This window comes from Oculina patagonica, chromosome 7, assembly GCF_052425735.1.
Source record: "Oculina patagonica isolate OP01 chromosome 7, crgOcupat, whole genome shotgun sequence".
Taxonomy (NCBI): domain Eukaryota; kingdom Metazoa; phylum Cnidaria; class Anthozoa; order Scleractinia; family Oculinidae; genus Oculina; species Oculina patagonica.
The window spans coordinates 30082802-30103159 of NC_135764.1; the positions used below are offsets into that span (position 1 = coordinate 30082802).

Below are 20358 nucleotides of genomic sequence, written 5' to 3' on the forward strand. Positions count from 1 at the left end.
TGGTCCCGGGGGGGGGGGGGGTACTCCCTATAATGGCCTATACGGGGAGGCTCCGCCCGAAAGGGGTACCTTTTTCAGGCTTAAGGTATATGAAAGGGTAGGGATTTTACAAGTTTTGGTATACGAAAGGGTATGGAAATCTGTCATTTAGGTATTTAAAAGGGCCTTTAATTTAAATATTTCGAACAGACGCAATTTACGGCTATATTATTTTAATGTTTTGAGCGCCACGTGAAAATGACAAGAAAACGTCCTGTTCTAAGTCCATGCCATGTCTTTTAGGTATATGAAGGGGTACCCTTTTTCAGTAAAAGATATACGAAAGGGGTACAATTTCTGTCAAAAATGGTATATAAAAGAGTAAGGGGTCAGACCTCGGGGCGGAGCCTCCCCGTATAAAACTTTTTTGAGTGCCCCCCCCCCCCCGGGACGTTGGTATAACAAAGCGGACTTGTTCAAATCAAGTGCCCATAATTATAATCTCCGAATTCGTGTAAGAACTCGAACGAAGTTAACACAGTCAATGACGTAACTAAGTAGGAGTTTAATATCACAAGTAACGTACAAGTACATCACAAAGCCAATTGGAATTAATAAAATGCGCGATAAACGTGGCGTGTGCCAAGTCAGTTTTAGATTTTCCGTTTCGACGAAGGCCTTACATTTTATTAGACGGTAGCTGCCTCGTCCCCAGGCGTCCTCGTCCTTGGTCGTGCACGGTTCGCTTGGTGTTGTGGGACTGACGTGCACGGTTCGCTTGGCGTTCTGGGCCTGATGCGGACGGGGAAGCGGACGCGCTCCGCGGCTCGCTCCCTAACCATCAAACCCCGCGCTCCCTGTTTTCCCGCCTTACCGCCTCAACGTCCGGCCAATCGGCGCCTGGGGACGAGGCAGAGACGGTAGCATTTCATGCATTCATTCGTCGAAGTTCTGAAAGCAAGTTCTTCTGCTATTATTGAGGACCTTGTTTGTGAAAATAATATGAATTTCTGATGGAGATTTGTCGGCTTCTTTTCCATCCCCTCTCTTGATCGTCGCCATTTTGCTTCTGCGTGCCAAACCAACCTCGTCCTCAGGGTCTCATTTCTCGCCCAGAGATGAGAGACCCAGAGAATGACGATTACGTCGAACATAAGAGGTAGAGGCTCTCCAGTCGTGACCCAGGCCTCCGAGTTGAAACAAAAGGGAATGATAGACTGATCATGACATAGCATCTGAGCAGTTTTCGTTTGACTGTGGAATGAATGTGGCGGATTAATGGATTAAAAAACGTGAAGCGTGCTTTGAGATAACCAATCAGGAGCAGAATTTTTTATTGCTTGTCAGCGTTGCATACCTCGGCAACGGTTGCATGTCATTTTCCCGCGCTTGTTTGCTTCGTATTCTTGCGAGTTTTGATTGCTTCCCTGCGTTTAATAACGGGCTAAATGAATGCTCTGAGTGAACTTGAGTTTTCCCATCCTCTCATCTACATTCAGGAAAAAGGACTTGTCAGCAAGTTCCAAAGAGCAACTAAAACAAGACGAAACGTTCTTTTGTACTCTGTATTCCAGCCGGCGTAGATAAAAACATTCACTCCTGAGTTGGCGTAAATCAAACAGACTGTGGCATTGACCACAGCAGGCGGAGCAAACGGCGCCTTCCACATCTCCACCACGTCAATCACGATGATTGGCAGCACAAGAATGATGAATACACCTAACAAGACAGCGATCATCCGGGCACCTTTCCCGCGCCTGTTGCTGTTAACAACGCGGTTACGTAGACGTATGTGAGGAAGGTTATCTCGAGGTTTTTCCCGAATCTGTTCCCCGTTTGTGCTAAATTCTTCGTGTGTAATCGAGATTTCGTTAGGCAGTGAATTGTTTGTCCTCAAGCTGAATTCCTGGGCCGCGATAGCGCGCGAATGTCGAAATGACGCTTTCAGGATAAAGAGGTAGAAGATTATAATGGTGATTAATGGAAATCCGTGAATGAGAACATAGCCAGTAGCGACGTACTCTCTGTTTAAGGTCGCGGTAAAACGACACGTCGGAGATGACGTTCCTTCAGACCTTCCCCACCCCACAAGGGGTAAAATTGCAAACACAATCAGAGATAACCAGCTTATGGCAAGGGAACAAATGAACAACTTCATTGTAACCCAGCTATTGTAATTGAATGGCCATTTTATGGCTATGAATCTATCTACGCTTACGAGCAGAATGTTAATGTTCGAAGCACCTCCAAAAAGTATCGCAAAACAAACAACCACGTGACATGAAATTGAACGTTCGTGGCTAGCTTCGAGAAGAACTGCGACACGAAGAGGAATCGCCATAGCCGCTTGGCACAAGTCCGCCACGGCCAAATTCGCCAAAAAGAGGTCTGAAATGGAGCGAAGATTTCGGTTGATCGCAACAGCGGCCAACACAAGCAAATTCCCGCCAAAAGCCAAGGCAGATATCACGATTAAACAAACGGCTGTAATAACAGAGCTGGTTTGATATTTACCATCAGTGTCAACATTTTCTGTGTTGTTAAATGCCACATCCATGTCAAATGTTATTAACAGAAAGATATCTGTATTATTTATGAACTTTTTTTCAGTAAACTTCCTTTTGAATAAAGTTACAGCGTCGTTTAGTAGAAGAATGAAACACCCACAGTATTTTGCTGCGTGATAAATACCCCGGCGTTCGTCCTCAAACAGGGAACTGCTCTCTTCTGTCTACAAAATCAACTATAGGGGTTTGTGTTTTTACCTCAAGTTCCCTGAAGTTCCAACCAAACAGTTTCCAAAACTGCACTGTTTAGTTCGTCGATACAAAGTGACTAATAAACTCTATCAATTCCCTCTTGGCTAAAGTTTTGTCGTCCATGTTTCCATGAAAAGACTCTTCTAATCGCCTTTCTGTTCCGGCGCAATATTTGCACTGAACCGAAATATAAATATGGTTAAAACTTTCCAGTTTTCAAAAAAGACGACGAACACGCACTCAGACAGCTTCCCGTGTATCAAAAATACAGTAAATCGTCGCCTCTGACCGTCGTTTACCTTAGCCTGAACCAAAAACCATTGAGTAAAATCGAGTTTCCCCATATGAATTGAACACCCACTTGAAAACACAGGATGATATTTCGCTTCCACCCGTGCACAACAAAAGCGTTAATTATGGGACTGTCAATGCGCTATTTATCTCTTGACACGCATTTGAATACCAAAGAAACAACCTGCTCTACGCCAACACGCGAAACGGTTTTGTTTGAGTTATCAAATGTCTTACCTGACTGCTTGTCAATCAAATATTGAAAATTGGATTGCTCCGGCAATTTTCTTTTTGTATTTGAGGAAAGACCCCTATTTAGACACGTGCATTAGAAAAGAAAAAGAATATATTGTGAAAATAATTTTGCGTTAGAACAATGTAGGGCTGTTTGTAAGCGGATAGCTGATAAAAATGACAATTTGAGACATAAAACTGCTAAAAAAGCGATGGCTATTTGAAATGGCTGTCAAATATTTTAATTTTCCTCACTTAATATTTCCTGCTTGAAAACAATACTCAGGATTCAGAAGGAAATTACGTGACATTAATTATTCAAAAGGGTAAGCATTATATTTTATTCACAGATTAAAAAACAACCTGCGACCCAAATTAACCAATTTTGTACCTATAATATTCCAGTAATACATAATTTGCGAAATGACAAAATGTTTTAATGATTTTGTAAATTAACTGTTTTGAATAATCATGATAATTAGCAAACATTTTCTTCACCAAAGTCAAATAACCCAAACTCAGTGTTGTCTTTGTTGATGTTTGTTGCAAAGAGCTTTATCGTACCCAGGCTCATTTCGTCGATGAAGAACGCGGTACTTGAAACGCAGATCGGGGTCCAGTTTTCGCGTGCACCGGGCAACAAAGCCACGCGAACCAAAGACGGACAGCTAGGGACATGGCAGGGCAAAGAAAATATTACCATATAAAGCGTCTATAGCCATTTCACTGGCTAGCTTACTAATGGCAAAAGGCTAAGGGACTTTTGACTGGTTGCTCAGCAAGCATGTCATGCAAAGTATATTACATGAATGGGATTTGCCGCCAGAATCTAGATCTCTCTATTGGTTTTGTGTACACTTGTTGGAAAATTAACTTAAAGGCGGCCCAACGACCTACTTTTTTGTGCTGGATTTGATGAACCACAGAAACAAACAGTCTTGTTGCCAAAGGAGGGTTATCAGTTTCAATTTTGGCTTCTAAAAATGCGAAAAAGGGGGAGGGGGGGGAGGTAAAGTGCCGTGCTCGTCAGTTCCTCTCGTATACTCCACTCCACCCTCCCCCCCCCCCCCCACCAAAAAATTAAGATTATCTTTCCACTTTTAGACAGCTTCCTCCCTAGCGACTTCTGACACTGGACTGGACGCAATTTCTTGCAGCATTATTTCTTAACATTTATTTGCCACAACCAGTAGTGATTATTTACAACAAAGGAACGATGATACTTGCATTTGTCGTGACCTGAATCAATTTACATGTGTATCTTTTACACGAACAAAAAATTTCGTATCCACTGTCTTCACTTTTTAATTGATTTTTTTTTAATTAGCGGGATGCACAACTTGGGTTTGTAATCGAAATACGAACTTTCTCATTTCTTTCTGTCGCCAGCAGTAAATCAGTGGATTAAGAATTGAGTTTTTATTAAAAACGAGCGGACCCACGGTAAAAACACTGAGACTGAGGCTTGGAACAGTCCCACAACAAATGACACGAGGAATAAAAACACTGGTGCAAAGCACAGCATAACAGCACCAACTACAAACACAGTTGTCTTGAGCGCCTTGCTTTCTTTGACGAATTGTTCCACTTCTTCTTGGGGCAGCTGTTGAGTTTTGATCTTCTTCTGGTGGCGAAGAGTTTCACGATATAAAATCAAGTTAGAAAATAAAATGAAAAGAATGCACGAAATAAAGGTAAAAGCAACGAAAATGCTAAATAACGTTAATATTGCGTCACTGTTTATTACACTGGATACCCCACATAAGAGAGCAACGATCCAAACTGCGATCACTGCCACCTTAATGTTTCGTTTTGTGACAAGGTAAGGATAGTTCATAGTAAATTTGATCGCAATAAGTCTTTCGCAAGTTGCTAACATCAGATGAAGACACGAACAAACAGACGCAGTACGTATACAAGTCCTGTGAAAAATGAATAACGTTTCAGAATCGGTCATACCAAGCAACTCGATGTATATTTTCCACACGATAAACGATGGTTGCACTACGAGTCCAGTAAATACATCAGTTGTCGCTAAACAGGCCAGCAAGATGTTGGTGTTGCTCTGGAGCCTTGGTCTTCTTTTCACGGCCATTATCACCAACACGTTGAGCAGAACTGTCAAGGGACAAGTGATGCTGTTAATGATGACGGTGATGATACAATTAATCTCGTACAGAGTATTTGGTGCTTCGCCTTCCTTGCTAATATTTGTCAACTTGTTGGTAATGTTTGTAAAATTTGAGCTGGAGTTGTTGGCCATGATTGTCGACGATATCGTAAGGTAAAGTTTACTGTCTCTCAAATTGCATTAAATACTGTAAAAACAAGAAGATTAATTAACGTCGGCTCTTGAGAGTGCAAATGTTTCCATGCATACTACATTTTCCATACAGTGTATTTTTTCCGAGCAGTTTAAATTGAAATTTATGGAAAAGAGCTGTTAGCTAATGGAGTTGTACCGAATTCGAAATTGCCTTTTTCATCGGTTTAAAGCTAATTTCCCATCACAAATGTTCTTTAATTTTTTCCCATACAAGTGTTTTTACTCGCTAAGCAAAGTTTTACTTGAGACTACTATGCAAATCAGTCTAAAAATCGCAGAAATGTTAAATGGACGCTGAACTTCGTGAAAATCCAGTCGCCAAATTTATAACGATGTGATACTTCGCAAAATTTTACAAAAAAAACATCTAACACAAAGTCTAAATGAGATCGCGTGTTAATACAAACATCAGGCCAGTATCGACGATCGTATATAGAATATAAGCGCAAAAAATGGGTTACCAGGTACCCCCTACTAAAATCTCCTCGCGTTCGCTCATCCGTCGTTCATTACGTAAACGCCTCGATAAGAAACTTGACAATGTATAATTTCGCAAATTCGTTTTTTTTTTGCCATGCAAAGTACAATTTCGCAAAAGTTCCTGATTTCAGTAATTGCCATTTCACCAAATTTGCATATTTAATTTTCCATTTCTATTTCGCGAAAGTTCCCGATTTCAACACTCTCTCCAAGTGCCACTTGTCCATGTACCGACTACAGGCCCGTAGGCTGGTTTTTGCCCGGGTAGGTTCGTTTTCTTTTAGAACGGACCATTAGTTACCAGTGTCCCACTAATTTAAAAAAAAATACCGTTACTGAAGAAGATTTTCCAGTTGTAGTCTTGAGGCCGGTGCACAAGATCGTCACCACATACAGATAATTCTCCACTAGTACTAGGGGCTGAGGCCACCAGAGTAGACTCAGCCGGGCTTTGATCGTATCACTCTCTAACGACGTTGACTCTGACCAGGACGTCTCATCTTGTTTTGGCTTCTTTGACGACATAAATCGATCTAACATATGGCATGAAGCAGCTGCTCGTTTCCTTTCTCGTTCGTTTTGCTCGCGACGCCCCATACTACCTTCGTTTACGAATAACAAAACAAATCGATAGCAGTTTCCTGGTGTAAACGCCGATGTTCTTGATGCACTCGATGTTCTGTAAGCACAAAATGGCGACCACTTGCTTCAGGCCACGACCGTTCAAAGATAGACGTTGGGCCCTAGACCGAGAAAACCCTTCGGCATCCTAAATAAATTTTTCACTTAAAAATATTAAGACAAAGAGATAAATAAATTTTAAGCAACAGCAAGAAATTAAAGATAGGAAGCCACAACTCTCCAAAATCAGTGAGAACGAGAATTTAAGGACTCAGAGCGCACTATCTCATGTACTTATTCGTTTGCCAGCTGGCCTTATCCTGATGGCTTTTAAATAAGAATTTTGTTTACCCCGCTACCGTCATGACGTGATTCAAAGTCATTTATTTTAATTTCCTTCTTTTCTCTACTTTCCACAATGTCACGCTGTCCAGGGGAATTGGATGTCAATTATATTGTTTGCGTTAGGCTTCAGAGCTTAGCTTCAGATATATTTAATTTATTTATACGACCGCGACATATTCAAATCGGTGAAATCAACATCAGTTATAACTTTAGTCACACTTTGCTAATGGTTCCAGTCTGAAAACCGAAAAAGAGGAGAATACACGAGAAACGTTTGAAAATTAGTCGATATTGTTGAAAATCAATACAAATAACGTCAGTATGTTTTTATTTTTATTTTATTATGCGCGTAGGCCATATGTATGCTGTACCATTCAGACCGGACCTTTAATGCTGTACCATTCAGACCGGTACATTAATGCTACACCATTCAGACCGGACCTTTTCAGGCGGTGGGGGGGTTCGTCCGAACCCCCCGAACCCCCCCAGCCTACGGGCCTGCCGACTATTTGCATTTTTAACTTTCATTTCATCTGCTGTAATTTGCAAAGTTCTCAGCATTTCACTAAGTGTCATTTGCCGTCAAATTTCAATTTAATTTCGCAAAGTACCCACCGAATGATCGTTAGAAATTGATGACAACCGATAGCAATCCATTAAAATTGAAATAGTTTAGTTTATATTGTGACTGTGCATGAAAATTGGAATTCGCGTGGAATTAAAGCTGGTTAAATCTGAATTAAAGTTTGTTATCCAACTTTAAACCGTCAAATAAAGGTTGTTAAAGGTGGTTAAACCGACCTTGAAGCTAGGTAGCGAAAAGCTAATAAAATTAACTCAAGCTTTACTTGCGCTTTACAACAATCTATTATGGGATCACTACATCAACTGAGTGCTAAATAGTTAGTCCCATGCTATCATGCATGTTATTAAACGATCACATAGGTCACCACAGTAGCCGACCTAGGGCCTCTTTACATGAGAACCGGCGAGTTGAGTTTCGTCCCGGGATGAAAAAAAAATTTTACACGAACGTGCTCATCCCGGGATGCCGGGACGTAAGTCGTGCCGCCCGAGTTGAGTTCATCTCGCCCTTGCTTACATTACATTACATTTCATCCCGGAAGACTGTTTACATGGCGGTTTTCGTCTACCTTATTATAGGACATTAACGATACATGTTATTAACGCGAATTTCAAGAATTCGCGTTAATTTTATGTATGTTAGCTTTTTTACTATAAGCATTTGACCAGAACTTTTCCTAAATTCGCGTTAATTTTGTTACGCGTAAATTTTGTTCGCGTTGTTAAAATGTCTCGTTATATTCCTATAATAAGGTAGGCTCTTTTTATACCGTTGGTGCTAGCATTTTTTTGGCATTATTTGGCTTCGCGAGCATTTTTTTCTGCATTTTATCCCCAAAAGCACTGCTAGTATTATTTTAAACTGATTATTTGTATAATTTTGTGTTAAAAAGCACAATCTGACTTTATTTATGGCGTCCAAAGCCTCCCAGATGCATTTTGCCCTCATTTCAGTCAAAGGAGCCGAGGAGGCCTGGGGAATAGGTTTGATAGGTCAGCGGTTGCCTTCTAGAAACCCAGTCCATCACACTCGTTCCCAATCTCGAGCCCAGAGTCCATCTAGTCGGTCAGCGGTATGGGATGGACTCTGGGAAACTGGAATCGATCAGATCAATTTCAGGTCGATTTCAGGAAGAACCTTGGTCTTCCGTTTTTTATTGCGCATGCTCGTAGTTCCAAGCGGAAGTAAATTTCCCAGAACGGAAGTAAATCGAGAAAGTTGAACTACAGTATTACTGGTGTTTATTGATTCAACAAAAGTAACAATAACGTCCTGCAGTTAACAAAAGAGAGAGTTAACAAAAATGCGTCTGGTGTTTTGATTTCCTTAAGTCTCTTTCTTGAGCATTCTGCTAAGTTTGTTTTAAATCAAAGGTGTTGTTAGCCTTCCAGGATTCCGTCCGTGAAGACTGCGTGCGTGTGTCAGTTGTTGTTTTTTCGAGGACAGCTAAGAAATTTACATCATACACAGCGCACAGACAAGCTATTGTTCTGTTCATAAAAAAATTTTGTTTGGCGACTTTCGCATACTTTTGTTTGGAAAGGCTTTTCGCTGACAGCGCATCTTTTCAGGATAGGTTGCATGTTTTCGAGCAAATATTTTTTTCCTCGTTGAATGGCGGTGATATTAATAAAGACGTTGAAGGCCACACGCACACAGTTCAACGCTATTAAAAAGGCGTAATTAGCATTTTGGCGACTTAGCACGTGCACACGTGTGTTATGATTTTTGTACAATTCATTTTCTTCAGCAAAACAACAACGCGTTTTGTTCAAATTCTGCGTCATTAGTAATTATTTTGAATCGTGCACTGTCTGCCATATTCAGTTTTTCAGTCCTTTTTTATTCATGGTATCTTTTACGCTCAAAGAGAAGGAAAGAATTAGAAAATACTTCATTTATTTAGAGCCACATCACGATTTCTTAGGTGTTTTTACAAAATTAAGCTGATACTTCAAAACATTTGACCACAGAAAACAAAAAAAAATGTTTTTCCAGGGTTTCCGGTTTGGTTTACTTCCGGGAAGATTTTCAGACTTCCGTGTTGATTTCTATTGTTCTGTGAGGGCCAATAGAAAAAAAGAAATACATTTCAGTTTCCCAGAGTGTCTACCGGCGACCCTACCGCTGACCAACCACTGACGGACCGCGGAGCCGGGAGACACTCTGGGATCGAGATTGGAGATTGCCCAGAGTGAGTCCCGGCGACCCTACCGCTGACCAACCGCTGAGGGATCGCGGAGCCGGGGGTCACTCTGGGCTCGAGATTGAGTGTGTACCGGCGACCCTACCGCTGACCAACCGCTGACGGACCGCGGAGCCGGGCACACAGCGGTCAAACGCAGCGCGCGTGCGCAGTTCCTGTGTAATTCCCGCCAAAATTTTCCATACAAAGTCTTAAATCTTCCGAAAACTTTCGCTTTAAAGCCAAAAGTTAACGCCGTTGCTGTAAAGTTAAGGTTTATACGCTGCTTATGGATTGGAAATTTGATAATTCATCTCCACTGAGTGTCCCAGCTTGAACTGTTCTTTCACCGTACCATTTCTTTAACAGTTTCCTACAAAAGTTTGCACACTTTCGAGACAAATTCTCAGAAAAGTTCGAGGCGCCGAAAACCGGAGGTGACGTAATTTTTGCGTTTGACCGCTGTGTGGGAGCCGGGAGACACTCTGGGCTCGAGATTGAGAATGATTGCAAAATGATCAGTGCAAATTTCACTCGTGACAATTTCAAAAGGATACAACTTCCGTTGGCACAAAATGGCTGTTCTAGAAAACCTGTATTCCGTTTAAAATGATACTACATACCTATCTGAAGCTACCGTTTCCTTTTATCGTGAAATATTTTTGTATTTTGATCGAAATAACCGCCTAAAACTTTCCGTATGGCAGTGTTTACAAAGAGCGAACCTGTATTTTCACAGCAAAGACCGCTGGGCCAAGGTACTTTTTTCGAATCCTTTCCCAAAGAAACGCACGGATCATGAATCCTAAAAATCCGGATTCAGATATGATCTGATGTATCCACTCGAAGTGTGGATTCTTCAAATTATTGATCCAAGATTAATCCATTTTCGGATATAGGTAAAGAAACGCAAAATCCGTTTTTGGATCAAGATTCCGGATTTGGATTTTTCCCAACGAAACGCACCCTAAATCTCAACTTGTGAAGATCAGACTGATTTGTTCAAGTTTTGTGCTAGTGGACTGAAAAAACACCTAAAAGTTATTATGACTCCATTCATCCTTTAATTTATTTTATTTGATGTCTTCATCCTTGATGTCCTTGAAGACCTTTTCACAAACTTAAAATTAAAATTCCCGTGACAGTTTCCTTTTAAACTGCCTGGGAACACATGCTGAAAAAGCATTTGGAATCGGCGAACATAATTGATCTGGAATTAATTCGTATAACAATATTTTAATATTCAAACTAAAAGTATTAAAAACCATGACTACCTAAAGCGGTAAGAAAGGGACTAAAATGTTTCTTTACAAACGAGTTAATCTGTATGGGAACAAATGCTAAAATAGCATTTGGAGTCAGCTAACACAGTTAGTCAGGGATTAATTCGTAGCACTGAAGTGAATATTAATACCATGACTGCCTAAAGCCGTAAACTTTAGACAATTTTAAACAGTCGTCCCAAAACATGGCCAATTACAACAATACCGGTACGTGTTTAAATTTTACAATCGTTAACAACTGAAGTCTTCCATGGAAGAAGAAACACTAACTGCGCCACTTGAGGCAAATGACATCATCACCATCATCATTAACAGCATTGCTTGTCCCTTGACAGTTCTTCTCAACGTGCTGGTGATAATGGCCGTGAAAAGAAGACCAAGACTTCAGAGCAACACCAACATCTTGCTGGCTTGTTTAGCGGCAACTGATATCTTAACTGGTCTCACAGTACAGCCATCGTTTATCCTGTGGACGGCATATGACAAAGGCTGCTTTACCTGTTCCGTATACAAAATCCACAATTCATGTATACGACTCCTTTCTGTTTGTTCGTGTCTTCATCTGATGTTACTTACTTGCGAGAGGCTAATTGCGATCAAATTTACCATACGCTATCCTTACCTTGTCACAACAAGAAACATTAAGGTCGCAGTAATTGCAATTTGGTTCTATTCCATTTCGTGCGTAGCGTTTAAACCGTTCGAAAACTTTAGAATAATTCTAAATTTTTTATTTGGCTTTGCTCTAATTTCGTGTATTCTTTTTATTGCCGTCGCTTACATCATATTGTATCGTGAAACCATTCGCCACCGAAAAATGATCATAACTCAACAGCTACCGCAAGAAGAAGTAAAAAGATTCGCTAGAGAGAGCAAAGCGCTTAAGACATGTGTGTTTGTAGTCGGTGCTGTTGTGCTGTGCTTTCTACCAATGGCTTTCACAGGGCGAAATGGCAAATTTCCTGATCTTTAAGATAAAATTAAATGTCACTTAAAGATAATAAAAATCTTTAAGTTAAGCATTAAAATCTCTTAAAGTTATTAAAGGTCTAAGCTCCCTTTAAGTGACCTTTAAGAGACCTTAAAGGTCCAAATCGGAACTTAAAGTTAATAATTCCTTTAAGAAATTTAATTTTCTACTTAAAGGTAAGGTAAATGTAATGATTCCTTTAATAGTCTTTAATTTGCATATTAAAGGTTAAGTAAAAAATTATACCTTTGAGAGAAAGCCTTTGTGAAATTCTGTTCGCCGAAGCCAAGAAAGTATTACTGAACATCATAATGATATGGGAAAATCTCATTTGCATTTACTTTCAACACACTTAATTAATATACACGACTACAAAAACTAGTTTCGTCCGAAGACCTCGTCAGTTGGTAGCCGTATGCTGTTAAAAATTTTAAATTTCAGACGACTTCATATAACATTGCACAAAGAATAACTCTAGTATCTAGGCAACTATAACGCTATATAACTCAAAAAACAGAAAAAAAAAATTTGCTAACGAAATCTAAAATAACAACCAGAATAGTATTAAACATAGCAGTAACTAAAAACAAAATACTTAATATATCTAAAGAATAGGAAAACAGAGTTCAGAGTTCAGTTTCTATTGTGCAATAAAATACAAAGAAATGCTTGTAGCTAGAATTTCATGATTGCGTGACAACCGCTCTCGGGATCCGGAAATACGCCCACTCTTCTTTCGTGTTGATTAGTTGATCCTCTTTGGTTTGATTGATCATCACCGATTCCGTGATCTCCCTCAACATCGCATCATTCTGAAACGTTCCTGTGACATTCATGGTGAAGCCTGCGATGTTACCTGCATGAATATCACAGCAATGTCTCCACAAGACAGAACTTTCCTCGCGCTGTTCAAGGGCTCTGAGATGTTCTTTGCCGCGAGTGTAAGCACTCCGGGATGTTTCGCCAATGTACTTATGGCGGCAAATCTGACAGACGAGCTCATAAGTAACACCTGTGCTACGACAAGACCCTTTTCCTCCAGTGCTACAGATCAGACAGTCGGTGTTATTGCACTGCCTTTCTTTAAACGGGTCTGACCTTTGCAGCATTCGTTTTAGGGTTAGGCCTGACTGCTCGATCACTTTGATTCTGAAGCCTGTTTCCTTGATCTCTTTCATGAACTGGTTTCTTAATTGAGATCGCGGTGTTGCTGGTACGAAGATCACACTATCGAAACCACCCTTTCTGTACCAGGTTTCTCGCTTTCCCCGCCTCTCCTCAGCTCGTTCTAGCTGTTTCCAACTTCTTGGTCGGTACAGTGGTTGTTCGCCGCTAGCATCTAGCTCAATCAGACGGTTGTAAGCTTTCAGTGCAGAACGTACCACTTCCGTTCTGAACTTCTGATCGTAGCCGGAGTACTGGAGGCGCAGCATCATGTGGTTCACATGGCTGACTGCAGTCTCCCAGGGAAGCTCTCTACTGCAGTTCAGAAGGATCCTCAGGATTTCTTGTGTGAGAACCGTTCTCTTACAGCTCCAGGGCAATGCTGACCTTGCATTGATCACACACTTCGAGGCCACATCCTTAGAATAAAACTCATGTAACACTACACACACCCCACTCTCTTCCTCTCCTCCACTTTCCATATTTCTCCTTTCCATCCAGACTCTCAAATCTAGTATGGGTAGCTTACCATCTTCATGTCGTGAAGGGTAATCAACCTCCAACTCAATTGATGAGTGAATGTTGTTGCCAATCTTCTGGACTAAAGCCATACATCTTCTATCGGCGCTGACGTCCCGTTCCTGCTCTGCCGCGCTGCCATCCTCGATCACCCTACCCTCACTCTCAACAAACTTGAGTCCTGCCTTGGGAGCGTTCACAATGACATTGATGTCATCAACATACCTCTTGTACATCCTCAACCTCAACCCGTTTTCATTCATCTTGATTTTAAACTGCCTGTCCCACCAGACCATGAACAACTGAGCTAAAACACCAGTAAGTTCAAGACCTATGGCACCCCCCTTTGACTGCAGTTTTATCTGCTTGTCGAACGTGTACACGTGGTTCTTCATAATGAAGGAGAGAACTATCTTTAGAGCCTCAGTGAACATCTTTCTGATGGTTTCCTCATCAGCTATTTCAGTTGGTGGCAGCCAAGGTTTGAACCTCTTGCTCTTACTCTCATCTAAGGCGCAGCCTGTAACAGTGGGTGGGCGGCCTCTGTTGGTCTTGCGCCGTGGACAGAACTGTAGTAACCCGACATCTCTCAACTCCGCTTCAGTTCTGTTCAGCGCTAGATATAACCCTAGCTCCTCAGCGTCTACACCGACCACTTGTACATCACTCGTGTAGAAAACTTCACACGCCTTCTCTACTGTAAAAGATATGTCCAGACTTGGGTACAAAGCCTTCACATCAGCCGAGCCAATAATTACTTCCTCAGTGATGTTGTTACTATTCACCTTCCTGAAGTCTGCCAACATCTCTTCAGTGTTTAAGCACACAGTCTCCTCCTTCTTCCACACTTCCGTTAAGATCATACTTATAAGATGGGACAGATTTCTGTTGTAGGCTGATACTGCTCCACAAACTGGTCGAACCGGTGGGCCACTGTTTTGATCAGCTTCACTGAGGCTCTAAAGATAGTTCTCTCCTTCATTATGAAGAACCACGTGTACACGTTCGACAAGCAGATAAAACTGCAGTCAAAGGGGGGTGCCATAGGTCTTGAACTTACTGGTGTTTTAGCTCAGTTGTTCATGGTCTGGTGGGACAGGCAGTTTAAAATCAAGATGAATGAAAACGGGTTGAGGTTGAGGATGTACAAGAGGTATGTTGATGACATCAATGTCATTGTGAACGCTCCCAAGGCAGGACTCAAGTTTGTTGAGAGTGAGGGTAGGGTGATCGAGGATGGCAGCGCGGCAGAGCAGGAACGGGACGTCAGCGCCGATAGAAGATGTATGGCTTTAGTCCAGAAGATTGGCAACAACATTCACTCATCAATTGAGTTGGAGGTTGATTACCCTTCACGACATGAAGATGGTAAGCTACCCATACTAGATTTGAGAGTCTGGATGGAAAGGAGAAATATGGAAAGTGGAGGAGAGGAAGAGAGTGGGGTGTGTGTAGTGTTACATGAGTTTTATTCTAAGGATGTGGCCTCGAAGTGTGTGATCAATGCAAGGTCAGCATTGCCCTGGAGCTGTAAGAGAACGGTTCTCACACAAGAAATCCTGAGGATCCTTCTGAACTGCAGTAGAGAGCTTCCCTGGGAGACTGCAGTCAGCCATGTGAACCACATGATGCTGCGCCTCCAGTACTCCGGCTACGATCAGAAGTTCAGAACGGAAGTGGTACGTTCTGCACTGAAAGCTTACAACCGTCTGATTGAGCTAGATGCTAGCGGCGAACAACCACTGTACCGACCAAGAAGTTGGAAACAGCTAGAACGAGCTGAGGAGAGGCGGGGAAAGCGAGAAACCTGGTACAGAAAGGGTGGTTTCGATAGTGTGATCTTCGTACCAGCAACACCGCGATCTCAATTAAGAAACCAGTTCATGAAAGAGATCAAGGAAACAGGCTTCAGAATCAAAGTGATCGAGCAGTCAGGCCTAACCCTAAAACGAATGCTGCAAAGGTCAGACCCGTTTAAAGAAAGGCAGTGCAATAACACCGACTGTCTGATCTGTAGCACTGGAGGAAAAGGGTCTTGTCGTAGCACAGGTGTTACTTATGAGCTCGTCTGTCAGATTTGCCGCCATAAGTACATTGGCGAAACATCCCGGAGTGCTTACACTCGCGGCAAAGAACATCTCAGAGCCCTTGAACAGCGCGAGGAAAGTTCTGTCTTGTGGAGACATTGCTGTGATATTCATGCAGGTAACATCGCAGGCTTCACCATGAATGTCACAGGAACGTTTCAGAATGATGCGATGTTGAGGGAGATCACGGAATCGGTGATGATCAATCAAACCAAAGAGGATCAACTAATCAACACGAAAGAAGAGTGGGCGTATTTCCGGATCCCGAGAGCGGTTGTCACGCAATCATGAAATTCTAGCTACAAGCATTTCTTTGTATTTTATTGCACAATAGAAACTGAACTCTGAACTCTGTTTTCCTATTCTTTAGATATATTAAGTATTTTGTTTTTAGTTACTGCTATGTTTAATACTATTCTGGTTGTTATTTTAGATTTCGTTAGCAAATTTTTTTTTTTCTGTTTTTTTGAGTTATATAGCGTTATAGTTGCCTAGATACTAGAGTTATTCTTTGTGCAATGTTATATGAAGTCGTCTGAAATTTAAAATTTTTAACAGCATACGGCTACCAACTGACGAGGTCTTCGGACGAAACTAGTTTTTGTAGTCGTGTATATTAATAAAGTGTGTTGAAAGTAAATGCAAATGAGATTTTCCCATATCATTAAGATTTTGAGAGAAAGCTTTTCCAAAAAAATGGTGGATATGTATCTTTAAAAGTATTTAAATTGTATCTTAAAGGTACCCCACAGAAAAAAATGACAGATTTCCTGATCTTTAAGAGGCACTCAAATAGCACTTAAAGATCATAAAAATCTTCATATCGTATGAAAACCTTTTAAAGCTATTGAAGAACACAAATCCCTTTAAGTAACCTTTAAGATGCCGTCAAGGTCCAATTGTCCAAATTGAGGAAATTCTTTGGTAAATGTAATGACACCTTTAAGAGTCAGGGTGCTTCGAAGTCACTTTGGGTTACAAAGTAAGTTTTAATTCTTGAATTCTCGATCTTCTCCAGGCGATGTTACTAAAGTAATTCGCAGGAACAATACAATATTTATAGCTACCCTCATAAATCCGAGGAGAAATAAAGGTGGTGTGTCTATGTGTTACAATGTTCCGAAAATGTGAAAGTCTAGATGTGCTGTTTTGAACAAAAAATGTCGCCGTATACACTTCAAATAGATCATCAAATTCGGCTCAATGTAACTATCGACCTTGTTTTAAAAGAAGCATTCCTTGCTTTTATTATTGACAATAAACCCTCTTTTACAAGAACTGATTATAAAGGGGAAACTAATTAATGCCCTAGCATTTGCAAGTGAACTGATTACATTTCAGGACTGATTAAAGCAAAAGCTTTGCATGCAAGTTATCTGAAACAATCAGGTATATGTTACCCATGACAGTAGAGGACTGATTAAAGCCATAGATTTGCAGTTATCTGTGACTATTAGGTATACTCTACCCATGATAGTTCAGGTCTGATTAAAGCAATTGCTTTGCATGTTAGCTATAATCGTCAGGTATACACTACCTACGACAGTATAGAACTGATTAAAGCGATAGCTGTGCATGTTATCTAAAACCGACAGGTATACTCTACCCACGACAGTATAGAACTGATTAAAGCAATAGTTGTGCATGTTATCTATAACCGACAGGTATACTCTACCCACGACAGTATAGAACTGATTTCGGCAATAGTTGTGCATGTTATCTATAACCGACAGGTATACTCTACCCACGACAGTATAGAGCTGATTAAAGCGATAGTTGTGCATGTTATCTATAACCGACAGGTATACTCTACCCACGACAGAAAAGAACTGATTAAAGCAATAGTTGTGCATGTTATCTATAACCGTCAGGTATACTCTACCCACGACAGTATAGAACTGATTAAAGCGATAGTTGTGCATGTTATCTATAACCGACAGGTATACTCTACCCACGACAGTATAGAACTGATTAAAGCGATAGTTGTGCATGTTATCTATAACCGTCAGGTATACTCTACCCACGACAGTATAGAACTGATTAAAGCAATAGCTTTGCATGTTATCTATATCCGACAGGTATACTCTACCCACGACAGTATAGAACTGATTAAAGCAATAGTTGTGCATGTTATCTATAACCGACAGGTAAACTCTACCCACGAAAGTATAGAACTGATTAAAGCAATAGTTTTGCATGTTATCTATATCCGACAGGTATACTCTACCCACGACAGTATAGAACTGATTAAAGCAATAGTTGTGCATGTTATAGATCTATAACCGACAGGTAAACTCTACCCACGACAGTATAGAACTGATTAAAGCAATAGTTTTGCATGTTATCTATAACCGACAGGTATACTCTACCCACGACAGTATAGAACAGATTTAGGCAATAGCTTTGCATGTTATCTATAACCGTCAGGTATACACTACCCACGACAGTATAGAACTGATTAAAGCGATAGTTGTGCATGTTATCTATAACCGACAGGTATACTCTACCCACGACAGTATATAACTGATTTAGGCAATAGCTTTGCATGTTATCTATAACCGTCAGGTATACACTACCCATGACAGTATAGAACTGATTAAAGCAATAGTTGTGCATGTTATCTATAACCGACAGGTATACTCTACCCACGACAGTATAGAACTGATTTAGGCAATAGTTTTGCATGTTATCTATAACCGTCAGGTATACTCTACCCACGACAGTATAGAACTGATTAAAGCAATAGTTGTGCATGTTATCTATAACCGACAGGTATACTCTACCAACGACAGTATAGAACTGATTAAAGCAATAGTTTTGCATGTTATCTATAACCGTCAGGTATACACTACCCACGACAGTATAGAACTGATTAAAGCAATAGCTTGGCATGTTATCTATAACCGTCAGGTATTCTCTACCCACGACAGTATAGAACTAATTAAAGCAATAGTTGTGCATGTTATCTATAACCGACAGGTATACTCTACCCACGACAGTATAGAACTGATTAATTAAAGCGATAGTTGTGCATGTTATCTATAACCGACAGGTATACTCTACCCACGACAGTATAGAACTGATTTAGGCAATAGCTTTGCATGTTATCTATAACCGTCAGGTATACACTACCCATGACAGTATAGAACTGATTAAAGCAATAGTTGTGCATGTTATCTATAACCGACAGGTATACTCTACCCACGACAGTATAGAACTGATTTAGGCAATAGTTTTGCATGTTATCTATAACCGTCAGGTATACTCTACCCACGACAGTATAGAACTGATTAAAGCAATAGTTGTGCATGTTATCTATAACCGACAGGTATACTCTACCCACGACAGTATAGAACTGATTAAAGCAATAGCTTTGCATGTTATCTATAACCGTCAGGTATACTCTACCCATGACAGTATAGAACTGATTTAGGCAATAGTTGTGCATGTTATCTATAACCGACAGGTATACTCTACCCACGACAGTATAGAACTGATTAAAGCAATAGCTTTGCATGTTATCTATAACCGTCAGGTATACACTACCCACGACAGTATAGAACTGATTAAAGCAATAGTTGTGCATGTTATCTATAACCGACAGGTATACTCTACCCACGACAGTATAGAACTGATTAAAGCAATAGCTAAGCATGTTATCTATAACCGTCAGGTATACTCTACCCACGACAGTATAGAACTGATTAAAGCAATAGTTGTGCATGTTATCTATAACCAACAGGTATACTCTACCCACGACAGTATAGAACTGATTTAGGCAATAGCTTTGCATGTTATCTATAACCGTCAGGTATACACTACCCACGACAGTATAGAACTGATTAAAGCAATAGTTGTGCATGTTATCTATAACCGACAGGTATACTCTACCCACGACAGTATAGAACTGATTTAGGCAATAGTTTTGCATGTTATCTATAACCGTCAGGTATACTCTACCCACGACAGTATAGAACTGATTAAAGCAATAGTTTTGCATGTTATCTATAACCGACAGGTATACACTACCCACGACAGTATAGAACTGATTAAAGCAATAGTTGTGCATGTTATCTATAATCGACAGGTATACTCTACCCACGACAGTATAGAACTGATTAAAGCAATTGTGAGCGTAGAACGTTACTCACAGGACGATCGTTAAATCCCACGTTAGAACAGAAAATTCTTGACGCGCTTTTAGAAACATTTGCTACAATAATGATGCTCACGACGATAAGGATGTAAACAAAGTTTATTGAAGCGAGGCGATGAGACGTTAACAAACGAAGCGATGCGTAGCGAAGCGATGAGTAGATGTACAAATGATTCGGTAAAGCGGTACAAAGTGGTACTAAGCGATAAAAGCGGTAGAAGCGGTAGAAGCGGTTTCGAAAACTAAAAAGTAAATACAGCGAAAACTACAATTAGACTAGCTAGAAACTACCTTAAACTATGAAAACAAACTTCGGAACGATGCAAAACGACTTATAAAACGTAACATGCACAAAGTAAAAAGACTTACTTCT

At 40.6% G+C, this 20358-nt stretch overlaps 3 protein-coding genes across 3 annotated transcripts in view; 1 reads left to right on the plus strand and 2 right to left on the minus strand.

Moving 5' to 3' along the window:
* Positions 1–894: 894 nt before the first annotated feature.
* On the minus strand, positions 895–3062 carry LOC144660041 (adenosine receptor A2a-like). The gene has a single exon (XM_078520594.1). The coding sequence runs from the start codon at positions 2534–2536 to the stop codon at positions 1475–1477; it is 1062 nt and encodes a 353-aa protein (XP_078376720.1). The 5' UTR covers positions 2537–3062; the 3' UTR covers positions 895–1474.
* Positions 3063–4659: 1597 nt separating this feature from the next.
* On the minus strand, positions 4660–5526 carry LOC144660866 (uncharacterized). Its single transcript, XM_078521595.1, has one exon. The coding sequence runs from the start codon at positions 5524–5526 to the stop codon at positions 4660–4662; it is 867 nt and encodes a 288-aa protein (XP_078377721.1).
* Positions 5527–11339: 5813 nt separating this feature from the next.
* The window catches only part of LOC144659369 (histamine H2 receptor-like), a 40159-nt gene continuing 31140 nt past the window's right edge, over positions 11340–20358 (plus strand). The window contains exon 1 of the mRNA XM_078519779.1: positions 11340–12030. Coding sequence (XP_078375905.1) covers positions 11340–12030 — 691 coding nt within the window. The remainder of the gene's footprint in view (positions 12031–20358) is intronic.